Source organism: Rhinatrema bivittatum, chromosome 7 (genome assembly GCF_901001135.1).
Source record: "Rhinatrema bivittatum chromosome 7, aRhiBiv1.1, whole genome shotgun sequence".
NCBI lineage: Eukaryota > Metazoa > Chordata > Amphibia > Gymnophiona > Rhinatrematidae > Rhinatrema > Rhinatrema bivittatum.
The window spans coordinates 68,079,374-68,103,770 of NC_042621.1; the positions used below are offsets into that span (position 1 = coordinate 68,079,374).

The 24,397-nt window shown below is 43.1% G+C and overlaps 1 protein-coding gene across 1 annotated transcript in view; it reads left to right on the plus strand.

The window, feature by feature from the left end:
• The window catches only part of LONP2 (lon peptidase 2, peroxisomal), a 241,528-nt gene that overhangs the window by 108,110 nt on the left and 109,021 nt on the right, over positions 1-24,397 (plus strand). The window contains exons 10-11 of the mRNA XM_029608478.1: positions 6,291-6,417; positions 15,792-15,925. Coding sequence (XP_029464338.1) covers positions 6,291-6,417; positions 15,792-15,925 — 261 coding nt within the window. The remainder of the gene's footprint in view (positions 1-6,290; positions 6,418-15,791; positions 15,926-24,397) is intronic.

The following is a 24,397-nucleotide window of genomic DNA, read 5'->3' on the forward strand; positions in this document are numbered from 1 at the left end:
GCTGCCTTTCTCACGGTGCCGTTTTTCACATTTGGCAAAAAATCTTATCACCGCTAAACACCTCTGCTTTTAACTGGAGATTCCCAGCACAGTGGTCCTGACCTCGGGCCTCGTCTCTCTCGGCTCGTGGTGTCCTGTGGCATCAGGGCTGGGTCTTGGCTACGGTTGGGGCACCCCAGGCAGACATACAGGTCGGGCGGGGGGGAGGAACTGGGGAGTTCAGCGTGCTCTGCAGCCGCTTTTCTTTGATGAGGGGTAAGGATGGATGTTGGAGGCCTTTGCGAGGAGATCTTTCTCCCTCCTTTCTTGTGCCGTGGTGCAGTTTAGCTGGCCCAGATTGTGTTTTGTTTTTTGGTTTTTTTTTTTCAACTCTCTCATGAGGCACGTTGGCTGTGCCTGCGGGCGGTTTCTGAGGCGTTGTCGCTGGGCCACAGCAGTAGGTTGTGTTTTTTTTTTCTGCGGTGCAGGCCCAGATCCAGAGAAGGGGGGCAGTATGGCAGTCCCTGCGGAGGGAAGCAGGGGGAGACGGCTTCGGGCCTTCCCATGGTGGTGCAGCTGGAGAACTCCTACAGTGCTTCTCCCTGATGGAGGCCGTTTTCAGCGAGGAATTCAGCTATTGGTGGCATGGGATCCGCTTGGGGTTTGGGTGCTTGCCAGGTGCTTGTGGCCTCGATTGACCACTGTACGAAGCGGGGGTGATGAGGTCGATGGAAGCTCCGTCTGATCCGGGTGGCTGCTGCAGTTGGGATTTGCAGACAAGAGGGAGGTGTGCTCTCTTCTCTCCTCCATATTTTGGGTACACACGGTTGCATCTGCATAGTCTGTTAGAAAAGATTGAGTCCCCTACTGTGTCTGCACGCCCTGGGGGCGGCAGAGACTTGCATACTCAGGTGCTTCCATTGTATGGGCCACCTTCTAGGTTTCCTTTTCACGACATAGTAACAGGGTAGTGAGGGCGGAGAAGGGCCAAGGGGTCCATCCGGTCTGCAAGGCAAGTTTCTTAGGGTGGTATCTGGCACGCCATGCAGGTTGTCCCATGTTTCTTTTAAAGGTAGCAACCCCTGCCTCATGCAGTTATTCGATCGGAGCGAGATACACATCGCTCTGACATAAGTGGTTTTCATTTATTTATTTACTGATTTTGGCAAGGGGCCATTTGATTTCACACAGGCTATTTTTCTGGCAGTTTCCTGACGGACAGTGGATTCAGAGTTGGTTTGTGGCTTTGCAGGGACAGCGGGGGACATTCAAATGCTTAGAGGTTGGTAAGGGTGCACAATGAATGAATGAGAAGTTCTGAAACTGGAGGATGGGATGTGAGGCTCCAAAACATAGATTCAGGAATATTTTTCAGGAAAGTTTTTAGAGAATATTCTTTCATGGAAAGGGTGTGGCATTCAGGAAACACTCTCCAGGGGCAAGAGGCTAAGACAGGAGTAGTAGCCTAGCGGTCAGCACAATGGGCCCTGAACCAGGGAAGCGGGGGTTCAATTCCCATTCAGGGATTGATAAAGGTAAATTTACCTCTCCCTCTGGCAAAAAAAATAAAGGCAGCGTACAATCTTTTGCAACGGACCTCAAGAGGACACGAGATAAACACGGATGATTCTTAGTGGTAAGAAAGTCGAGATATAGTAGAAGTCAGGGCAGTACCCTGCAAGCTAAAACTCCCCAGAGGCTGGCCAGGTTGGTGCAACACTTGCTGGTGGCGGGGCACCTCCTGAGAGTAGAAAGCTGAACCCGAGCTGCAGGCCCACAGAAACTAACTCGGAACTGTGACCATTCCTTCAGCTTTTGAGCCAAGAATTGAGCTATAACGAGGAAGTAGTGAGAACTTTAGGGCGATTATACTTGGGACGGGAATAAGTAGCATTAAAGAGAATCTAGTGCCTATTGGCTGCTTGGTGTGTGTTGCGCCTATTTTGAACCATGCAGCTTTTTCCGCGGTGAGCGTTGGTCCAGCGTGTTATGGGGTTGATAACATCATACATTACCTGGACTACTTCTCATTTGTTGGCCCGAGTTAGTTCAACTGCTGCTCGGGCCTCCCGCACAATTTTCAGGCTACAGCAACTGATTTCGGAGTCCCGTGGCACAGAAGAAGATTGAAGACCCCTCCACCCATATCCATTTCTCGGGTATAGACCTCGACTCAGAGGAGATGACATCCAGATTATAGGAGGATAAAGTGGTGAAGTTGCAGGATAAGTTGAATGAAGTGGAAGTTGCGGAGAAGCATGACTATCCAAGATTTGCAACACATCGCAGACAGCCTGAATTCCACATTTAGAGGGATACCCACGGGAAGGATCTCCCTTACAAGACTGGCCAAGGTGCACACAGGCCTCATCACTTCATTAGGATATCACAACTCAGGCGCAACATCGCCATTTGGGAATCCTTCCTGGCTGACTTCATTGGAGTAACTTTGTGGCAGGAGCCTGTACTTTCCAGCAGGGATTTTGATATACACTTGGACGCCTTTGGAGGATAGAGTTTGCCTGGGTACATGGCTGCAGCACCTGGGCCAGACACATGCTGGGGAGTAGGAGTAACTCGAATGTTTCATTTCTTGAGTTATTTCCCAAACTGGTGGCTCTAGTCCTTTGAAAAACTAAACTGCAGAATAAGCAAATCATATTCTAGTGCAACAATCAAGTGGTCACCTTCTTGCTTAATCGTCAATACGCTAAGCAAGTCCACGCATAGCAGAACCGCTTAGAAAGGCTGTACTCGCTTGTTTACGCAGCAATACCATTAGCGAAACCTACCAGGGGCTAAGTGAGAATTATTTTGTAAACAGGTACCCACAGCAGAGGAGACAGGAACCAAAGGCCCAGACCACCTGTGGGGGTGATTGGTCGCTGACTACAAGAGACCTTATAGAAGGATTCTTAGCCGGTAGCACATGGTCAGCATACTGCAGGAGCCAGGTGGGGGCCCCCCCTTGCCCGGGGCAAGGTAGGGGCCTGGGTCTCCATGCTGTCTTGCTTTGTTTTATGGCTGGCAGCGGAGTGATGGTTTAGCCTGGTCAGTGGCAACTGACTTACCGGTTTGGATACCAGCCACAGCGCCAGATGACAGGATGGTAAGTACATCTCTTTGGCCAACAAAATGGGGGCCATACAGAGGCTCAGTGCTTGACATCTAGTAGGACTGGCCTTTCTGTTCAAAGCGTGTGGATGGGGAGATCCCACCAAGTCCTTCCGGTTGAGGAGGTGGTAGGTGTGTTGGTCAAGAAAGTTGGAGACTAATACAGCTTCCAATAACAAGCAACCTGCTGGGGACCTTACGGATGCTCTTGGCATTCATCAGCATTTTTGTCTTCGAAACTAGCCTCTTTTTTGCCTTCTAGCTGGTCTTTTGGAGCTTTATGCTTGAGCGAGTTGGTTGCATCCAACAAGAACGATCTGGGTTCTTGTCATATACTTTTGCGAGATGTGACATGTACACCCCTAGCGTGCCTTATTAAGATAAGTATGCGTTCAGACCATGTTTTGTCCCTTCTTCAGCGCTTGAAGGATTTTGATGGCTGCTCTACGTGCCATCATAGATTTGGGAGACATTGATCTTGATGAATTATCAAGCAAACAGCTAATTAGGAGAATCAAGAACGACTTGCCTGAGCTATCTGCTTGGTTACTGCATACATTTCTTGTGGTCTGATATTATTCCTCATCCAAAGTGGAGGAAGGGACACAATAAGTTCAACCGTCAGATCGGTGTATGGATCCACAAGCTGGACGGTCACCAGATAAGGCACGAATGGGTGGGTGACCAATGTCAGGGTTTGTGTAGGCTGGACAGAGTCCATCTTTCAGACATTGGCTATGATATTTAACAATGCCCTGCAGGAAGCTCAGAAGGGATGGTTATTGGGGATGGATGTTGGCCACAGCCATGTTGGTGGGGGGCATGAGGCAAGAGCACACCCTACCTCATGTCTGTGGTGGTTACCCGGACTGGTAGGGGCATTTCAGATGTAGTGCAGGCAGTCATTCACAGTCCAGGTCAGCAGTGGACTGGCACCGTAGGGGAGGGCATTTCATACGCCGGAGGTTGGGGGCCCCTTGCTTCGGGATGAGGCGGGGGCCTGGGTTTGATGCTGCCTTGCTTGGTTATTGCAGCGGTGGTTATTGCAGTGGTGGTGTAGTCTGGTCTTGGCAACTGCCATACTGGCCCGGGTACCAGTTTTGTCTAGGAGTATACATATATATTAATAAAGCTGTGGCCTTTTCATCCAATATCTGTGTCTGTTGTTGTTCCATTACATTAGAGAACATTATGCAGGTATGGCTATGGGTCAGTCAGAGAAGATGGGAGCGTACAAGTATGGGGAGTGGGTAGGACATAGACTGGACGACACTACAGTCACAGGTGCTAGAGTTACGGCCCCACTGGTAGCATTGCCCTTCCTCTTCCACACACACCACCCCCCCCCCCCCCCCCCGGCCTACTCTGTATATCTGAAAAAATTGCATTGCAGTTACAGGATCCCTTCCCTCGTTGTTGGGGGTGGGGATGGTGGGGAGACCTATGGTAGTAACAGCCTTTGGCTCACTCCCTGCTGGCCCTAAAAGAAGAGTGTCACTGGGCATCCTCCAATCCCTCTCTTCCTCCTTTGTGTTAAATATATTAAGGCCAAGTGGAACAAGTGGAAGGTTTCCAGAAGATAACTTTCTCATTTTTTTTTTTTTTTTAGAATAGTTACACAAGATACGAGCAGATATTAACATTGTACCCATCGTTCTTCAGATGTGCTTCGCTATATTAATGGCAGGATAGAGAGTAATGGTCTTGGGGAGAGAAGATGTAAACTGCAGTTTAAAAGAAAAAACATTTGATAGATATAAATTAATATACAAGCTGATGAAAAATAAAAGGTGAATTTTCAAAACGTTGCATGCAGAAAAATGAGCAAATACGCACATAAATAGCATATACTTGTGTTAATGCTATTTTATAAACCTCAACACGCGTAAATAAGAGTTTGTGAGTAAATCTGTGTATACAAAGGCTGTTCTGGGGCAGGGCCGACATTTACATGTGTAAGTTGCTATTTTATAAGAGATTTGCACGTGTAGATTGAGCAGCTTACGTATATTCACACCTGCTCGCTATCTGACGTGATCGTAAATGTCTTTAATGTGAAATACTGACTGACTGGGCAGTCTGGGTGAACCGAGGTGAGTTCGGACTGAAGAGTCAGGAAGGACTGGGTAAACTGGTAGACAAATCGATAAAACTGGAGATTTCATTGATGCGTGCATGTTGGAGAATTTGCTGACTTACACACGCAAAAGCAGACTTATGGATGGTAAACTACGCGTGGAAAATCTCCCCATGTGTATTTTTTAAAGTAAGAAATAAAAATACGTGTGCAGAACAGTTGTGCACCACTTAGCCGGATAAATTCCAACTTATCCAGCTACTCAGCAGCTTTGCCACTGTGTAACCGGATAAGTCTTAATAACTCTACTTATCCAGCTAAATAAGAGAGCTGGATAAGTCTAAGACTTATCTGGCTAGATAGTGGCAAACTCGCCAGGTAAGTCGGAACTTATCCCGCTAACTTGAAGATCTTTTCGGGTGTATCGTTTACATGCACATGAATGTTGTATTTTGTAACCCACACGTGTATGATATGCGCAGCTCTTTTAAAGTTATCCACTGACAGTAGAACCTGTGAAAATTTGCAGCCAGTCATGGTAGTGTCTGTGAGTACTGGTAGGTAGTCCCTCTGCAAGCTTTGGCTTGCTCCCTGCTAGTTATAAACAGACTGAACTGTAAGTACGTGCCGTGGCAAATGTGTATACGCCCATCCATTCTGTTTGAAAGAAATCTGAAATTGATTAAAAAAAAAAAAATTCAAGCATCACTTAGGGGGTCATTTTCAATAGCTTTTGCACGCGATAACTAAATCGGGGCAGAGTCTGCCCTGGAAGAGGAGGAGTCGGGGCGACACCGGGGCCGATGCCGCAAAGACATCGCTGGCGGCGAAAGGTAAGGACCCTTATCGCCGCCAGTTTCGCGGCAAATAACTACACCTTTTATGGCGTAGTTATTCGGTGCAAAAGCCGGCAGCCAGTGCACCGCGGTGGTGCGATGGCTGCCGGCTTTTGCAGGCCCGCTCCCCCACTTCGCCCCCCCTGTTACCGCCGGATTCTCTAAGGTCTGTGACCTTAGAGAATCCAGGCCTTAGTTTCTCCAGTTCCCCCTTCGGTTAGTGAACATATTTTGATATTGCAGGAAATTAAAAATATCGATAACATTGTTCCTCCTTTCTCAAGGGTACATTCAAGAAGAGAAGGTAGAAATCGCCCACAGGCACTTGATTCCTAAGCAGCTGGAGCAGCATGGACTAACTTCTCAGCAGATTCAGATTCCACAGGAAACAACATTAGAAATCATCAGCAGGTACATCTGCCCCTTACTAAAGAAAGATGCTGTGCATGTTCTTGAGGATAATAGCATTGATCATCTCTCCATAGGGCAGAGGTGGGCTGGATTCGGCCCAAGGCTCGGTCATATCTAGCAGGAGCTCTTTATTTATTTCTTTATCTATCTGTTTGTTTGTTTGTTTGTTTGTTTATTTATTTATTTATTTATTTATTTATTTTTGTATGCCATCATTCGGTAGCACCATCTCAATGGATCGCAATATGATAAATTAATACAATAAATAGAGAACATGAAAAACAATTACAATTCATAATAAAATGGAAAGAAAAACAATAATAAAATATAGTAAAGTTGTTATTGATGATGGATAGTAAATAAATAATAAGGAAAATAGTGATAAAACAATTAAAGTCATTAAAACATATCGTAAAGGATAAAGATAGATTAAGACCAGCATAATTATGTTATGTGGGGTCTTGGTATGCCTTCATAAATAACCTGGTCTTTATTTCCTTTCTGAAAATGTTTGTTTGATTGTAACCGTAGTTCATTTGGGAGCGAGTTCCATATCTTTGGGCCTTCTAGTGATATTGCACGAGCTCTTACTTGGCAATGATGTGCAGATTGGACTGAGGGGATACTTAGTAAACCTTTATTAGCTGAACGTAAGTTTCGTTGGGGGGGAGTGAAGTCTGATAGCTGCATTTAACCAATCAGTCTGCTCCTCGAAGATGGTTTTATGTAAAATACATACAATTTTGTATTCAGTTCGAAATTTTATGGGTGGCCAATGTAGGGAAGATAAAATCAGGGCAATGTGTTCCTGTTTCTTAGTACCTGTTAAAATTCTAGCAGCTGAATTCTGCAAAATTTGCAATGGCCAGATTATAGATAGTGGAAGGCCAAGTAAAAGCGAATTACAGTAGTCTGTATTTGCAAATATCAGGAACTGAAGTACTGTTCTAAAATCAGAATGATTTAGAAGGGGTTTTAGACATTTCAGTGTTAGCTTATGATAACCTTCTTTAATTTTTGTGGAGATGTGATTTTTAAAATTCAATTCACTGTCAGTAATAATTCCGAGATCGCGTGCATGTGTAACAGGATGTATTTCAGTTAGCTGATCTTCCAGTTTGAGCAGGGGCAAATTTGTGGAATTCATTTTTCTATCTAAAATTATTTGTTTTATTGACATTTAAAATGTCTCGTGTGTTAGCAGTTTGATAAATACATGGCTACTTTTTAGTTAGTGGCATCAAGAGAATTGGAATTAATATCTTGCTCTGCTCCCATTGCATTTTTCACTCCTCCTCGCTCCCCCCACCCCCAAAAAAATAATTAACTGTTCAGTGGAGACAGGTGGAGTGGGTAGCCAGAGGAAGCCAAGAGAGAGGAGATGAGGCAGATGGGGGTGGGTGGCAGAGGGCAAGAGAGGAGTGCACTGTGGGCTCCCCAGATGGAAAATGGCTAATATAGCCCCCCCCTGAGGATCTTGTGATCAGTAATGTGGCCCATCATCTTCCCTACTGTAGAATGCCTGCTGTTCTCAGTGGCACAACTTAGAACAGTGATATTTTTTATCTGTGATTTGCAATGCAAGACTGACAGGGCAAAGTCTTTAAAGAATGGACGCAATTCTTTATAATTATCTGTAGGGCAAGCTCAGATTTGTAATTTGTCGTGATCTTAGTTTGTATTTAACTTTTTGGGCTGGCCCTATGATGTAGAGCACCACTGTACAGCAGGCTTATATTGGAGTCTCCTGTCTGGTGCGGCTGACAGGGTTTCAGTATGTGGTGGTAGCAGCACGTTAACTCGGGGAGGGAAGGAAGACTGTGGCTGCTGCTGTTTTCCATCAATAAGCAGGCTGAGTTAACAATTAGATGTTGGTGATGTCATCTGGTGTACCGAACGGACTTCTCTCTCCAAGCTTGTAAAGCTTTGAGCTCTACTGAGCATGTGCAAGGTTTCCTATGGCGCTGCCTCGTGAGCCTCTTGAGTCATTTTTTTTCCCCCAAGCTGAAGCACACGTGTACTTTCTTTCCCTCAAATTTTTTTCTCAACATATTGTTTTTCACTCAAAAAGCTTTTTTCTGCTTGCCCCACAACAGCACTTTTAAGTGCTACTAACCCAGGAGAAAAAGAAAAGGACAGAAAATATTCACTTCAGAAACACAGAATGTCGGGCCTGAAGAAACAAATCTGCTATTCTGAGTGGATTTAAAAGCTGCCTCTGTGGCAAAATCATGCCCTTTACCAATGGCAACAAACTGTATTACTACTGCTTCAGACTGGACCGTGACCAGAATAACTGCGAAGCCTGCAGACAGATGTCCCCATGCTTACAGCACTCTAGGGAATTGTGCGTGGAAGGACTGCATAATTCTCTTCAGTTGCAGATCTTCCTGTAGTGTAGTTTCGTCTGCCACCTTTGGAAAAAATTTGAACAGAAGTTTATCAAAAACTCCCCCATTCACTCAAGCTGAGACCATGGGATCATGTTCTGCTTGCCGCTCTGCATCAAAGCATAAGTGGCATCATTAGTTGAAGGAGTTAATTTTCATAAAGACTCGTGAACAGAATTGCTTGGGATCCTCAAAATTCTAGACACAGCTGCTGCCGAACCAGTTGATGCCCACCTTAATTTTCCCTGGAACCGCCTCCCACCTTAAGATCCAATTAGGCCTAAGAAGGGCCCACATGTCTGATGATTAGTTTCAGTAGGCGACGTGTCTGATGATGGCTATCAATCATTGTAGTAGGTCTTTGTTCTGTCACTCGTTCCAGGCCTTTGATCAGAGTCTTAACCTCGGGGGATATTCAGTTTAACTGGCCTCTTTCAGTCGAGATAGGAATCTGTGAGAACAAAGCTTGGTCCATAGTTGGTTGTGACCTCAACGGGTCCTGCTCATGGAATTGTGGAAAACATTGATTCCATGTACCCCTTTGGCTCCAAAATTAGACCTCAAATATAGGGTCCAACAGTCACCAGGTATTGGTGTGATTCACCTGCTGTACCAGTCAGTTGTAATGGAATCTGTGATGAAGAAAGCAAAGAAATCAAGCTTTCACTCCAGTTCCCTGCTGGGTAAGAATCACAGTTTTGGCAAAATAATATTCCAGAGTACTGTTTTCCACCCTTATCATTATCCATCATTTCTGCCTGTTTCAATACCTCCTTGATTGTCTTCAAAAGCTGAAATCATTCTTAGTTCTTCTGACCGGAACATCTGTACTCAACCTTTCTTAGATGCAGAAGAAGGTACCTCCTCCATGACATATGGCACGCTCCGTTGCATTGGAGCGTACCGTATGTCATGGTTACAAGCAATTTTGATCCACAAGGACATCCATGAAAAGTTATTGGACCTTCTGTGCTTGGAAGACCACCTTTTCAAAGAGAAGCTCTGAGAAACGGTCTCCCAGATTAAAGATCAAAATGTGGCAGTGCAGTCTCTTTTGATGGCGCCAGAGCAACCTGTTCTGCCACAACATCCATATTATTCATACAAACGCTCTTATTTCCACATACACTTACTAGCTTTTCAGCTGTACCAGTTTCCACCTCTTCTGATCCAGCATCAATAGCTGTTTCTGACCAGACCTAGGAAATGTGAACTCCCATTAACCAAAAACCACACAGCAGGCCCAGCCTTTCCCTTCTCTTCCGGTTACAGGATAAATTCAACATTTACTGGAGACGTAGTACCAAATAACCAAGGATTCCTGGGTTCTTAAAATTGTACAGTATGGGTACCTGTTACATTTCTCCTGGCCCCCATCCCTTTTTCTCTATTCTTCTCTCTATTTGGATCCATCTTATCTACCCCATAACTACCTGGAAGTACAATTGCTTTTTCAGCATCAAGTGGTGGAAATGATCTTTGCCTCCCAACATGCACAAGGTTTCTATTCCCAATACTTCCTCATTCCAAGAAATCAGGGAGACTACGATCTATCCGGGACTTGAGATATCTCAACAGGAATATCCTCCAGGAGAAATTCATGATGAATTCCTTCAGCACAATTCTTCCATTCATTCAACAGGGCAATTGGATGTGTGCCCTGGATCTTAAGGACCTTATACTCACATTTCAGTTCATCCTTCACATTGGTGCTTTCTACAATTCCAAGTGGACTCTTCATACTACCAATGCAATGCAAAGTATTTCCTTTCGGCCTATCTTCTGCTCCCAGTCTTCACCAAGTGCCTCAAAGTAGTGGCAACACATCTGCGTTGCCAGGGAATACAAGTCTTCCCATACCTCTATGATTGGCTGATAACAGCTCACATGAGAAGTGGTTCTCCAGTCACTGAACATATCGATTCACCTCCTACACAGCTTAGGATTCCTCATAAACTTTGAGAAGTCAAACCTGGAACCAGCACAAGCCTCCAGTTCATTTGGGCGTGCATAGATACATCACTATAGAAAGCATTCCTGCCTGTTGACAGAATGACCACCATGGCCTTGCTGCTCCATCAGCAATTGTCCACTCCAAGATCCACAGCCAAGCAGCTTTTCATACTACTGGGTCATATGCCAGCGGCCATCCACATAATTCTCCTGAACCATCTTCACATCCATCATCTTTGGTGGGGGTCTCAGATCTCAGTGGGATCAACTTACACAGCCCCTCTCTTCAGTAGTGCGGATCACACCACCAGTGGCAAGGAAGTTAGTGGTGTTTATGACCCCCCCCCCACGTGCCCCGGGATGGGGCTCCACTTCCCTATCAGCTCGTCCTTGCTACGGACACTTCCAGCAGAGGTTAGCGTGCCCATGTGTGACCCTTCCGCACCCAGAGAATCTGGTCTTCTCAGGAAAGTCTTCAAATCAGTCTCCTGAGGTTAAGAGCAATATCACAATGCTCTCACCACATTCCTACTTTTCAGAGGGAGGAGCATTTAATTCAAACAGACAGTCAGGTTGCCATATCCTGTATCAACAAATAGGGGGGAACGGGACCATGACTTCTCTGCTGAACTGGAACTGGGCAGAACGACGTCAAGTGATCCTTCAGGCCACTTATCTATTGGGAGTTTCCAACATTCTAGCAGATCACCTGAGCAGAATATTTCAACCTCATGAGTGGTCTCTACAGCAAACAAACTTTCTTTTGGGGTCTACCAGCAGTGGACCTGTTTGCATTACAGCACAATACAAAATTAAGTCATTTTTGCTCCATTCTACCAAGTGATCACAGACTAGCACAGAAAACATCTCAATCGATTGGGGTCAAAGCCTTATGTATGCTTTTCCCCTGATACCCCTAATAGCCAAAACAGTGCAGAAAGTCCTTCAAGACTGAGCCTGTGGCCCAGACCAACTTGTTATGCATATCATGTCAAGTTTTCTAGCAGTTCTGACCCTAGAAGTATATGGGAGATTATGCTCTTCTGACTCAGGTTGAAAACACGCTCTTTCATCCCAGTCTCTCAACCCTCAACCGCACAGCTTGGATGTTGAGCACAGAGTGATTGTGCAGCTCCATTTATCATCGAAAACACTGGTAAACAAAGTTTTTGTTTCCTTCAGACTTTTTGGTGTTCCAAATAGTTTTTTTGATGCTGATCACAGATATTACTTCGAAATTTGTACATCACGTAAGGTTTTGAGAAACGGCCAATTTTGTTACAATAATTGTGAAATTTTAAAACATAATCTCGCGTACATATATTTTCTTGCTGGACAGTAGTTTTTATGATTTTTAAAATTCATGTCATATTTTTGACGGCCATAAGCAATGTAACATGTAACAGAGACTAACATTTTTATAATACACCAAGAAACTCTGCCTGATCATGCCAGAACTTGCTCGGGCAAGCCCTAGCTTGGCTGCAAGATTCCAACTTGTTTCCATGACGACACATAGAAGGTGTTTTCATTGGCCCACAAATCCGAGCTGTGATGAAGGACAGCCACTTTGATGGTCTTCTGCAAGGTACAGAACGTGTTTCATGGACAGCCTTCAAGAATGTCGTTCTTAACTTTCTAGGCAACTATAAGGCAGCAGACTATGTCGACCAGGTTGAAAATCTGCTTCAGGCATACAAATTGATGAAGTGCAACATGTGATTGAAGATACATTTTCTTCAATCCCACTTGGACTTCTTCCCAGACAGCCTTGGCGCTGTGAGTGACGAACATGGTGAAAGGTTACATCAAGACATTGTCAAAATGGAGAAACAGTATCAAGGCAAATGGAACCCCTCCATGCTTGGTGACTATTGTTGGACTCTCATCCGCGAAATGTAGGACAGTGATTACAAATGAAAATGTGCAGCAAAACATTTTTAGTTTTGTTTTCTGGTGCCAACATTGCCATTATAACTTATGCCGCTACAGACACGTAACAATGCTTAATGTACATCGCACTTTTCTGGCAAACAGTACATGATACAGATATAATAAATGCATATTTGTGTTCAGCTTGTTAAAATCTACTTGTTTCACCGAAGGTTGTGGAGGAAACAAAATGTTCCCAGAAATTTGTTTACCAGTGAAATCGAGGACCTATTAATCTTGTCTAGAAAATCTTCAACCAGAAGAAACTACGCCTTTAAATGGAAAATATTTTATATCTTATGCCAGTAGCGTGATTTAGATCCCTTTTCATGTGAGCTTCTGTAGCTCTTTCAATACCTAATTCACTTCTTTAACTCAGGCCTCACCACTTCCTCAATGAGAGTCCATCTGAGCACCATTTCAGCCTATCACACTTTGCTGGACAGCAAACTGATCTCCACTCATCTGCTTGAATCTCACTTTATGAAAGGTCTCTGGTAGGTTAAGCCCCTGATACAGAAACCTTCTGTTCTATAGGATCTCAGTGTGATATTCTTTCAACTCATGAAGCCTGCTTTTCAGCCATTAGAGTCTGCTTCTATTGAAATTATTTTCCTCGTTGCAGTCACTTCAACGAGAAGAGTTAGCAAAATCTAAGCTCTCATCCACTACCTCCATATCTACAATTTTATCACAACAGAGTGGTCCTTCCCATCCATTTTAAGTTTCTACCAAAAATAGTTTCAGCTTTCCAATCCAACCAATTCATAGTAATACCTACCTTCTTCCCAAGGCCCTACGCGCATGAGGGTGAAAAGCCCTCCATACTCTGGAATGTAAAAGGACCGTAGCATATTATATCATCAAACCAACCAGTTGCTCGTCTTGTACAACCCTGAGCATCTGGGGATAGCTGTCACCAAGTGAATTCTATCCAACTGGTTAGCTGATTGTAACCATCACTGCTACATTTTGGCAGGATTACAACTTACAGATTCAAAGCACATCAAGTACGAGCTATGGCTTCTTCTGTTGTTCATCTTTGACAAGTTCCCATCGAAGATATCTGCAAAGCTGTGACTTGGTCTTCAGTCCACACATTTATGTCTCATTGCTGTCTGGATAAGCTTTTGGGAAAAGACAGCTAAATTTTGCGCAGTCTATTCTAGCTGTAGTCCACTGTCCATGGTGGAGTCCAGATTGTTTAGTAAGCAATCACTCCGCTGTAACCCTTCGCTCAGAACAACCCACATGTAATGGCTAATTCAGTCTACTTATTGATGGAAAAAGCAACTATGCATACCGTAAATGTTCTCAGTAGATGGCATGATGAATTAGCCATGAAATACCTGCCCACCTCCCTGGAGAGTGAACTACATAGCTAGATTCAGCTCCGATATGACCAAGGAGACTCACAAGGCAGTGCCAGATATAATGGCTAATTCATCTTGCTATCTATGTAAAACACTGTTTACGGTAAGCAGACTTGTTTTACAGTTACCCATGCATGGAATGGACTACTGGAGGGAGGTAGCAGAGACAAAAACCGAAACAGAATTCAAAAAAAGCATCCGATAAGCACACAGGATCCCTAGTGGCAACGATAATGGTAAACAAAGGGATAGCAGCCCAGAGTGGCAGTTTCAATCCTAAACAGCATTGGTAGGACTACCTTTGGCTTCCAAGAAGCCTAGGATAACCTACATGGAGGGACCATTGTTAAACTTGAGCTTCAGTGAGCATGGTGAGGCAAGATGTTTTTGGACAACAGTCTCAGTGATTTTATTAGCTATGGGGTTTATTGCAGAACGATAAAAAGTCATGGAAGGGGAGCCTGGGTGAATTATTGGTCTTTTAAAAATCATTGTTGAAGAGGTAGTGAAGGCCAGCACTTTTGACAGATTTTGAGCATTCTTGGGACTGTTATAGGGGGGTTGTGATGTATAAGGGTTGAGAGGTCAGGTAAAAAGACGGGAAGGGCTATTAGTTTTGCATTACATACGGGAAATTTGCAAGCTCATCTATCCAAAGTAGAAGAAAATCAATAGGCAGATTAGATGGGCCAATTTTGGTCCAAGTGCCCTTGTCTTTATGTCAACTATGTGTAACGCCTGTTGGCAGTAGAACAGTGCTGAAGGCAAATATTTAAAAGGATATGTCCCTGCAGCCAATAGAACCAGAAAAGGGTACCTTTATTACCAGGTAAGCTATCAGGCAAGGTAGAGGTATTAAAGGAGAGAAAAATGTATTCAGAAAAATGTTTTACAATAGTAGGTATTGGAATAGAGTGTCTGTTATTCATTTTGTGTCAGGAAATATAGTATTGAAGAATTCATTAGCCCTATAATTGATTTGCAGAGAATGGCTAACAGTATGATTTCAAAATGTCAAGATATATTTTGTCTATAATAAAACAGAAACCAGAGGAACAAATAGAAGTATGTGGATGTCTCATTTTTTTGATTGCTCCAGCTGCAGTCTGAATTATTTAACTTTTTTTTTTTTTTTTTGTTCTTGTAACTTGCTGAAAACCATAAATGAAAAAGCTAAAAGCAAAGTCTGAGCCAGGAGGAATCTAAGCAGCTGGGATGCACAGAGATTGGAGAGCTATTTATCATCCCGCAACATCTGTTGAAATGGTTAGCTCACGACTGACAAAACTGTAGGTTATTGATACCAGGCCTTCACCAGTGTGCCTCGATTCTGTTATATTAGTGCCAGCACCATATATTTTTGCCAAGTCGTTGGGAATCCAGCAAAGTGTAATGCAAGGCTCTTTTTGCATGTGTAGCCACCGAGCCATTTTGTAGTATGTTTGAGCAAAACAACTTCCTTTCAAAACTTTCCACAGTCAGTCACTGAAAGTGCAGCCATCTTCTGAATGGAAGGTTGCAGTGGACTGTATACAGTGTTGCTGTATGGAACTATGGCAGGTCCCCATGCTCTTGCACCTAAGGTTTCAGGCACACAACAGCAGTGACCTTTTTATTTATTTATTTGTTTATTTACCAAAAAAACATGTTTTATCCCTCTGCCTCTGGCCCTCATTACAGAAGCCGCTGTGTACAGGAATAAAATTGCTGCGTCCTTTTCTGCCAGGTACACCAGGGAGGCAGGTGTCCGCTCTTTGGAGCGTAAATTTGGCGCCATTTGCAGAGCGGTTGCTGTGAAGGTAGCTGAAGGATCGCGGAAAGAAAGCAAACCGGACCGCTCAGAAGCAGCTGAAAGTGAAGGTTTGTATTTTAAACTATTTCCCCTACTCCCATCCCCGCACTCAGATGCAGGTTTTACATCAACCCTCATGGTGCCTTGAATCTTGATTGCTTGACCAGATGAGTTCCTTTTTTACCGATTGGTACAAGCTCAGGACCTGAAGATCCCAAAACACGAGCATCCTGACTTGAGTAATCGTTTGCAGAATGCGAATGTCAGTTTTGTGGACACACTGTCCTGTGTTTTATAATATTCATCTGCGATCTGCAGGAGCTTTTTAATCAAGTTATCACCTCATTCTCTTATGGTTTCTGATGGGCCAGCTCCCAAGACTTTAAAGAGGCGATGCCCTCAGTACATCAGAGAAAAAAAATAATTATTTTAATATCACTTTTTTAAATCAGGGTTTTCTGTAAAAAGCATACAGAGATTTAGGGGACAATATTCCAACTACCAGTGTTGCTGCAAACTCCACTAGTAATCAAAGAAAATGTACAAGCTTGCTTTTGCCTTTGATTATTGCCTCCCCCTTCAAATACTACGTGTGTTGTCCCACCCCCTGCCCTTTACCTACCCCACCGCATAACCCGCAATGCCTCTTTACGGTGTGGGCAGAATTAGGGTGGGCACTAATCAAAACCCGTATTTCCAACAGTAAAATGCTACGCTCTGTATGGAAAGGTCGTTCACTATTGCCCTCCTTACTGATGTCAGGTGATTTTTAGAGAAAATTTTAAAAATATAAAGTGCCTAACAGGATCCTTCGTCTAATTAACTGAGGGGCCCGGCCATGAACCAATGGTTTTCCTATTGAAAGAATGAAAAGATGACTTGATATGTTGGAACAGCCAGAATTAGGGCACTCCATGAGCCCTAGCAAATCTCCCAGGCTAGCTTCTTTAAACAGTAAGCATACCTAATGACTCCGTATTATTTCTCTCTATTTCTTACATGTAAGGAGATCGGCAAGATCAATGTAAAATAGGGCAGTTCTCGCCCTATTCAACCTGTTATCTGGAAACCGATGTGATATTTCGATCGAATGTCGGTATACAAAAGAAATAAATAATAATAATAATAATATGTGAATCTGAAGAAATCAGGAAATACAGACCAATATATCATTTAATTTGCATAATATTGAGCAGTACCTTATTAATTAATATAAGTTAATAATTGGTGCTTTGCACTTTGGGTGGTCTTTTAACATGATGTCAGCTTCTATCCAGTAATAACTCTATATATTATCAGTAACTCAGTAGATTTAGTAACATCATGAATAATAATTTAGAAACTGCAAGAAGTCTAGTTCTCTAAGAATGCTATCATTAGCTAAAAACCAATTCTAGCCTGAACCAGTTTAGGAATTTGCTTTAGCTAAATTAGAGCAAAGGTTATTACAGTTCTCACCGTACATGTTTTTCCTTCTAACCCTGCTTTAACTCTTAACTCTGCGCAGTTTATTTAGCGGTTAGCGAGGCGTTAGAAAAAATACAAGCTGAACATCAGCACTGCCAAAACCTCACACATGTTTGATATAAGAGTCTAAAATATGAAGGCAGGTAAATGGCAATAGCAGAATTTCTTGTCATGTATAAACTCGTGTTAAAAGCAATAGGAAGGGATGTTCAAGATGGCTGCCGAAACTAGAAGCAAGACACTAGAACTCCCTGCGTTCCTCAGTTTTTTGTTTTTTTTATTGCCCTAATATTTTATCCTTTAAGTGTAGATGGGAAAATAAAAAGGGGCAGTGAGAGGCAGGAGTTCTGCTTTGCCTCCGTCTGTGCTCTGACAGACGCTGCTCTTAGAATATCAAATTGTCTTGCCTTGAGTGCTTAAGGTGGGTCCATCTTGGCTAGCTTTGGGATGGCAAGCCCGCTGGCAGTAGAGGATTCATTTAGCCCCAATGACTGCCCAGTATGGAAGCATCCAGGAATTGATGCGGGAAGTAGAGTATCACCAAGGCTTCCTGCACCTTCTCTGTGCTCCAAGAACGTTGTCAGATGCCCTCTGACCTATTCCCGCATTGGATATAATTAGCCAGGAGCTGAGAGACGATAGCTCGCCTCTTCATGGTGCGGATGAGGTCATTGGCTCCCCTGAAATAGCATCTGGTGGAACTGGAGGAGCATACTTTGGGCTCAGTAGAGGTTTCTGGATCTTTGCCTTGCAGATGAGGTCTCCTCTAGATAGACCTGCTGAAGTGACTGTAGATTGCCTCTAGCATGCAGTATCAACCCTGGAAAAATCTGTTTCAGCCCTAGTCACTCTATCTGTGGGCATAAATTCTACATTTTGTGTACAGGATGCAAGGGGGGGCTGAAGTTAAAAATAAATTGGCTTCTGTTGAGACTAAGATTAAACAGGTCAAAGAAATACAAGTAAATGTGATTAAATATCAGACTTTGCTTCATAGAAGGGTGGAGAATTGGGAAAATACATCTCCAAGTATTGAATTTTCCTGTGATTAAATTTTCATCTCCCTTGGATTTGTTTAAATCTTATGTGACAGAAGGTTTGCAAGCTCCTGAAGCTGCTTTTCCCCCTAATCAATAAAAATATTTTATCTTCCATAGAAGATTTGTGAAGGGGGAGTAGAAGATGGAAGAGTGGTATACATTTCTTTTGCTAGTTTAGATGTTTCTGGACTTCTTGAGATGTCTGAAGAAGAGGTCCTCTCAAGGGCTTCACATTTCCTCAAGACCCCAATAATACTCTCCATCTTTATTTCCGTAATCACCGAGTCTTATTCAAAGAACAAAGAGAATGGATTTTCCCTGACCTGTCTCAGCCCTCTCAGGTGCGCAGGAAGACATTTTTGGCAACGTGTACTGGGGCTTTTTCTCTTGGTGCTTCTTGTCTTACACAGCATCCATTGTAAATGTGTTTTGATTCCTAGTGGTTTGGAAGATGTTTTTATAGATCCTGTGAATTTTAGAACCTTTTTGGATTCTAAGAGAGAGGAGACTGATGATAATCACTGCTTGGCTAACATGCGGTTTAGATTATTGATAAGGTATTCTAATTGTGCTAGGTCTTTTTTAATTTTTCTACATGTCTGTATTTTTCCTTTGATAATTGGTCTATGATCTCAGAGAGTGTTTCTGGAACCCCCAAGGAAGGACTACATATCAATTTAATTTTTTTATTTCCTTTTTTTCTGGATTTTGTGTAATCTATTGATTGTATAACTTGTTTTACTTTCAAATATTCAATGTATTTGAATGTATAATTCAATAAAGATATAATGGGGAGGGGGAGAGAAAGCAATATGAAAATGTCTTAACATTGGATCAGATACGCTAAGCTTTTTTTTCTGATAGAAAATGGGAAAAACTCTTCACTACATCTGGTTGCTTCTTTTCAAAGAAGCTCGTCCCGTTGGGTACAAATGAAAATGTTTTCTCAAGCAAGATTCTATAGGACCAGGTTTTGTTTATTTTTGGAGGCAATGTTCAAACTTTCCTCTTTGGCACAGAGTCCACGGGTACTTTACAACAGATCAGCCCATGTGTTCCCACTGCAGCTGTTTTGCAGCCACGCATGTCTGCACCGGCTTTTTGCACGGGTAGGACAACACGCAAAGGCGTGCTTGTACTATTTTTCTAAGCCCCTCCCAAAACACGGCCCTGGGAGTGCCTTCCCACACCCACCCCGGTTGTGGCTATAAAAGTACATGCGTCGTTCCACAACATGCACACCTTTAGGCAGATGGGGGTTGGGGGGGGGGGGCAGTTTTTGGGCAGCCAACTTAACGCTCGTAAATCACTATTTACCCTTGAAAATTACCCTCCTCATCCTTCTGCAAAAGCGATGCTGTGTTTCCCCTTCCTGATGTGGAACAAATGGACTAATGGTAATAAACAAAGCTACCAGAAATAATTATGTCTTCAGGAATAAAAAGATAACTTTTTGCTTCATTGATTGGTATAAAAAGTAATCTGGGGGGAATTCCATGCGAGGTAGAATTTGCACAGAATTCTGTATTTATTGTGCAGGAGCCAGCAGCATCTGTCTGCATGGGTTTGGAAGCAGGAAGCCATAGCTTCACCTGAGTGGGCCCCTAGAGATCGAAGTGGAGTCAGCGGGCTTGGAAGATCGAGGTAGCGTTGTTGGCAGCTGCACAATCCTGAAGATGGGAGTTGGCGTTAGTGGTGGCCGAGCAGCCCTGAAGATAAACGTGGTGGCTGTAGGACTGCGCAACCCAAAAGACGAAGGCTGCTGCATCAGTGGCCTAGAAGATAGAAGAGGGTGCAGTGCGTGGTCGGGGACAGAAGAGGGAAATAACAGTTGAGATGCAGTGGTAGCATAGAGAGAGAGAGCACGGGGAGGGTAGGGACGGAAAGAGAGCGAGAACGGAGTGAGGACGCATATACGGAGAGAGAGCTGGGAAAGAGTAAGAAAGCTGGGGTCAGAACTTGGGCGGGGGAGGGCTGACATCTTGGTGTGGGGTAGGCGGGAGAGATAGAGAAAGCTGGAGGGCTTTTGAGGCTAGAGGGGATGGAGAGAGAGCTGGGGATTTGGAGGGGGGCAGAGACCTGGGTGCAAGAGTGAACTAGGGGATCCAGCTGGGCAGGGGGTGGCATTAAGCCAGGGGATAGAGAAAGATAAAAGGGGTTCAAATCTGACAACGGGGGGGGGGGGGGGGGGGAGGAGAGAGAGAGCAAAGGGTGGGCCTTAAGATGGGGGAATTTTTCCTCAAAAAAAAAAAATAAATAAAAGTCAGCATCTTTGAGTTGCTTTTTTCCATATTGCATTTTAAATTAATGACTCAGAGACAGTGATTATATTGTGTATGGACAAATAAATAAAAGTATGCAGAATTTTGCAATATTGTGTGCAGAATTTTTAACATTTTTGTGCAGAATTCCCCCCGAAGTAAAAGGGGAAAAAAAAAGCACAATCCAGTCGACTTATGCCTTCCAGAAAGCAGAGTGAATGATGGAACATTTTTGTCAGACAACTTGCTAAAATGGCCAAGAATTTTATTTATTTATTTTTTTTTTACTGTACAGTAACTTCATTGGATCGAGAACAGATGTATTTGTGTGTGTGTATGGTATGTCCTTATGTGCGAGTAGCAGACTACCCCCTTCCCCCCCACCCCACCCCAAAATCAGTGACTCAAGGAAGCACTGTTAGTCTGCCAAAGCGTTAGTAACTTTTTCCAGATTTATCGAGAGCCTTTGCGAAAGTGATTTACTGCTCCCTGCAACCCCAGTCAAATGTGCACCTGTTACTAATAATTTCTGCTGTACCTTTCTACCGAGTTTGCAAGTTATTGAGATTGCACAGAAGTATAAGGCAGTTAACCTCAACCTGGACTAGGAAATATATTATTACTTTATGGCTTCACATGAAGACAGCATGCAAAAATAATTATCTTCTCTCTCCCGCTGCCCCTCTCCGTCCTCTGCCTGGTTTCCCTGTTTTTTTTCTCTTCTGTAGAATCTCATCCTGGTCCTGAAGTGTTTTTTTGTTTTCATGACTATTTTCCTCCTGCATCTTTAATATAAATTCATATTAGTAGTAATTAGTTGGACGTTACAAAGTTGCAAAGGGGATTAAGGTACAAATACTTTTTTTTTTTTTATTATGCTGTTTATTCACATTTTGCATATTCTGAATCTTAGTATCCCGTCTGGAATCTTTCTCCGTGGAAAAAGCAGAACAAATATCAGCCACATGTCATCCACTGATGCCAAGGCAACTCTCTCAGAACTCTGAAAGGGAAGGTCTCTCTGAGCATGCACGGGGTTTCCTGCATAGCCTTTTTCCTTCCTCTAGTGCAAAAGGACATCTTTTTTTGTTCTCTTACCTAAACTGCTCATTTTTCCCTTTAGGCTTTTTTCTTTTATTATTCATTCTTGTATTTTTCATTGGAGTCTCCTCAAAAAAAAAAAAAATTAAAATATGAAGATAGGAAAAAAAATGTTTCAAGATTGATTTAGCATCAGTCTGGTGAATAACAAACCAGGGTGCGACAAACTTGGTTGCTCTTCAAGGACGATTGTCACTGATTAGCACAACCAATCTGTCTCTGTCCTTCCTATGATGGTCATAACTGCGCAGCCTGTGCGTGCTTTTCATCAAAGGCCATAAAATTGAGAGGTTATTTGTTACAGGAGGCTTTTGAATCTCAGGTTTCTACCTCAGCAGTTAAGGTGAAGCATTCTATGTGCCAGAGGCTGTTGCCTAAATTAAAAAAAAAAAAAGGCGCATTCCTCTCATAATCGGCACCATGACTCCAAAACGTCTTGGTAACGAAAGGTCAATGATGCCTTGGCACTGAAGTTCGTATGTTGCCACACTGGCACAGGGGCTTTCACTTTCAGCACAATCTCTTTGGCGCCATCTCCTGTGAAGATACCTTCTCGGCCCAGAGAGTCGGTTTTCGGCACAGAGAAATCAACAGAATCAAAGCTCTCCAATTCTGATTGTGGTTCCTGAATTGGATGGTTCTTCCCATAACTGACCAGAGAGATGTGGATGAATTTTATAAAACATTTTTTACTGACATGCGCCACGTCCTCCCTTGGAGTAGATGTCTCCCATTTTAGAGGCATTGACACCTAAGATGGAAAGTCAGTCTGCTATTCCACATTTTCAGGCTGGAGAAAACGTTATGAGAGCCTAAGTTTCACGACTCACCCTCATCTAGGAGAGGGCAAGATCAAAGGAATCTCCTATAATACTTTGATTCACAGGAAGGCTCTGAAACTTATTTCGCCTCGGCACCACTCAGATGATGAAGACTCTCTTGGCTTTCCGACATTATCCCTCTCCACAACCTCCAAGGACTGGGCTTTCCAAAACTGTCCTGAGGATCTCACAGCCAGTTGGGCTTTTAGGATATCCACAATGAATATGCATGAGGTAAACTTGTGTGTACTGAGCAGCATGCAAAATTGTCTTGCATATTCATTGTGGATATCATGAAAACCCAACCGGGTCTGGGGTCTCCAGGACAGGTTGGGGAAGCTCTATCTAGGAGCTTGTCTCCCCCTGAGGATAGGGCATATCCTGGTTTGTTTGGAGTTTTTTGTTTTGTTTTGTTTTTTTTAAATATACAAAAGGTGGCTAAAGAGATTCTTTCCCCCTATTCCAAGAGTTGGAAACTAGAGAGGACATCTTTAGTTTATTGAACTTCGGAAGCAAAGTGGAGCAGTATCAATACATAGACTACAACAAGAACTTCAGAAAAGGATGTGACACAACCTTTGTCAAAATTGCCAATCTCTAAAAGAAAAACCCCTGGATTTCAAGTGTCAGGTTTAGTCCAGGCTATCACAAGGTCCAACTACCCCACCAATCAGTAGTGGTAGAATCAGCTTTAAAAAAAAAAAGTCAAAAAGATCTAAAACGCATTCTGATGCTTCCCTGAGGTAACACGGCAAATCAAAAGGTTTTCCAATCAGCCATGTTAAGTTCTAGAATAGGTGTACATCGATTATACGTGGTGCAGTATATGTATTCTGGCATACAAAATCTGCAGGACACGATTCAAGAGCCTTAACAGATTTCAAGCAGCGTTTCACATTGGCTTTCTGTGTGGCTGAAGAATGTAATAATCGCGTCATCAGATGGACCTATGAGACTTGTGATGCTGCTTCTAGAATGGCTTCAAGCTTCAGGGCTCCCTGAAGATGTAGATGGAAAAGTTGCAGATGGTCCGTGTACAGGAGATAATTTCTTTGGAGAAAAAGTGAAAGAAACAGATCTTAAGGATCATTGTTGTGGCAACGATGGAATATCAGAAAAGTACCCACCCACAATAAAAAAAAAAAAAAGGGGGAACTTCAAGGATTACATATTGGTGCAAAACATTTAAATGCTTCCACTTTCTTGTGTTGTTTTAATAATTTTGTTATATGGAGGAAAAGACAGGGAGTGTTTTTAAATTACCATTTGCGAAGTAGCGCTATGATTTGAAGTTCACCAGCTCACATAACACCATTTGTAAGTAACACGCTTGTCTACTACATCAGTTTAAATGACGCAGCCTTTCTTTGGTGAAACATTGGCCATCGTCAGAGAGATATATGCAGTTGGTTATATGCATAGATATGCATTGTGCTATACAGCCAGAACATGGAGACATTTAGGATCTATAAGCTAAGATGATTTTTTTGGCACACTTTTACTGTATTGGCAGATATTTGTTAGTCACATTTGAATGAAGGTTTTTTGACTCATGGTTAGGAAGCCAGACCACTGAGGCAATATATTGTCCTGTTGGTTTCTGAAGCCTTTTCCCTCCATATAACAAATCATAAAAAATAACACAAAGTGGAAGCATGTAAATGTTTTGCACCAATATGTAATCCTTGAAGTTACTTTTTTATTGTGGGTGGGTACTTTTCTGATATTTCACATATAACCAGTACCTTTGGCTTTTGATTTTTGTGTGGCAAAGATGGAGCACTCTTTAAAAGCCTTAGCCTCAGTATTAAAACTGTACTATTCAAAGCAAAGATACCAACCGTATTCTT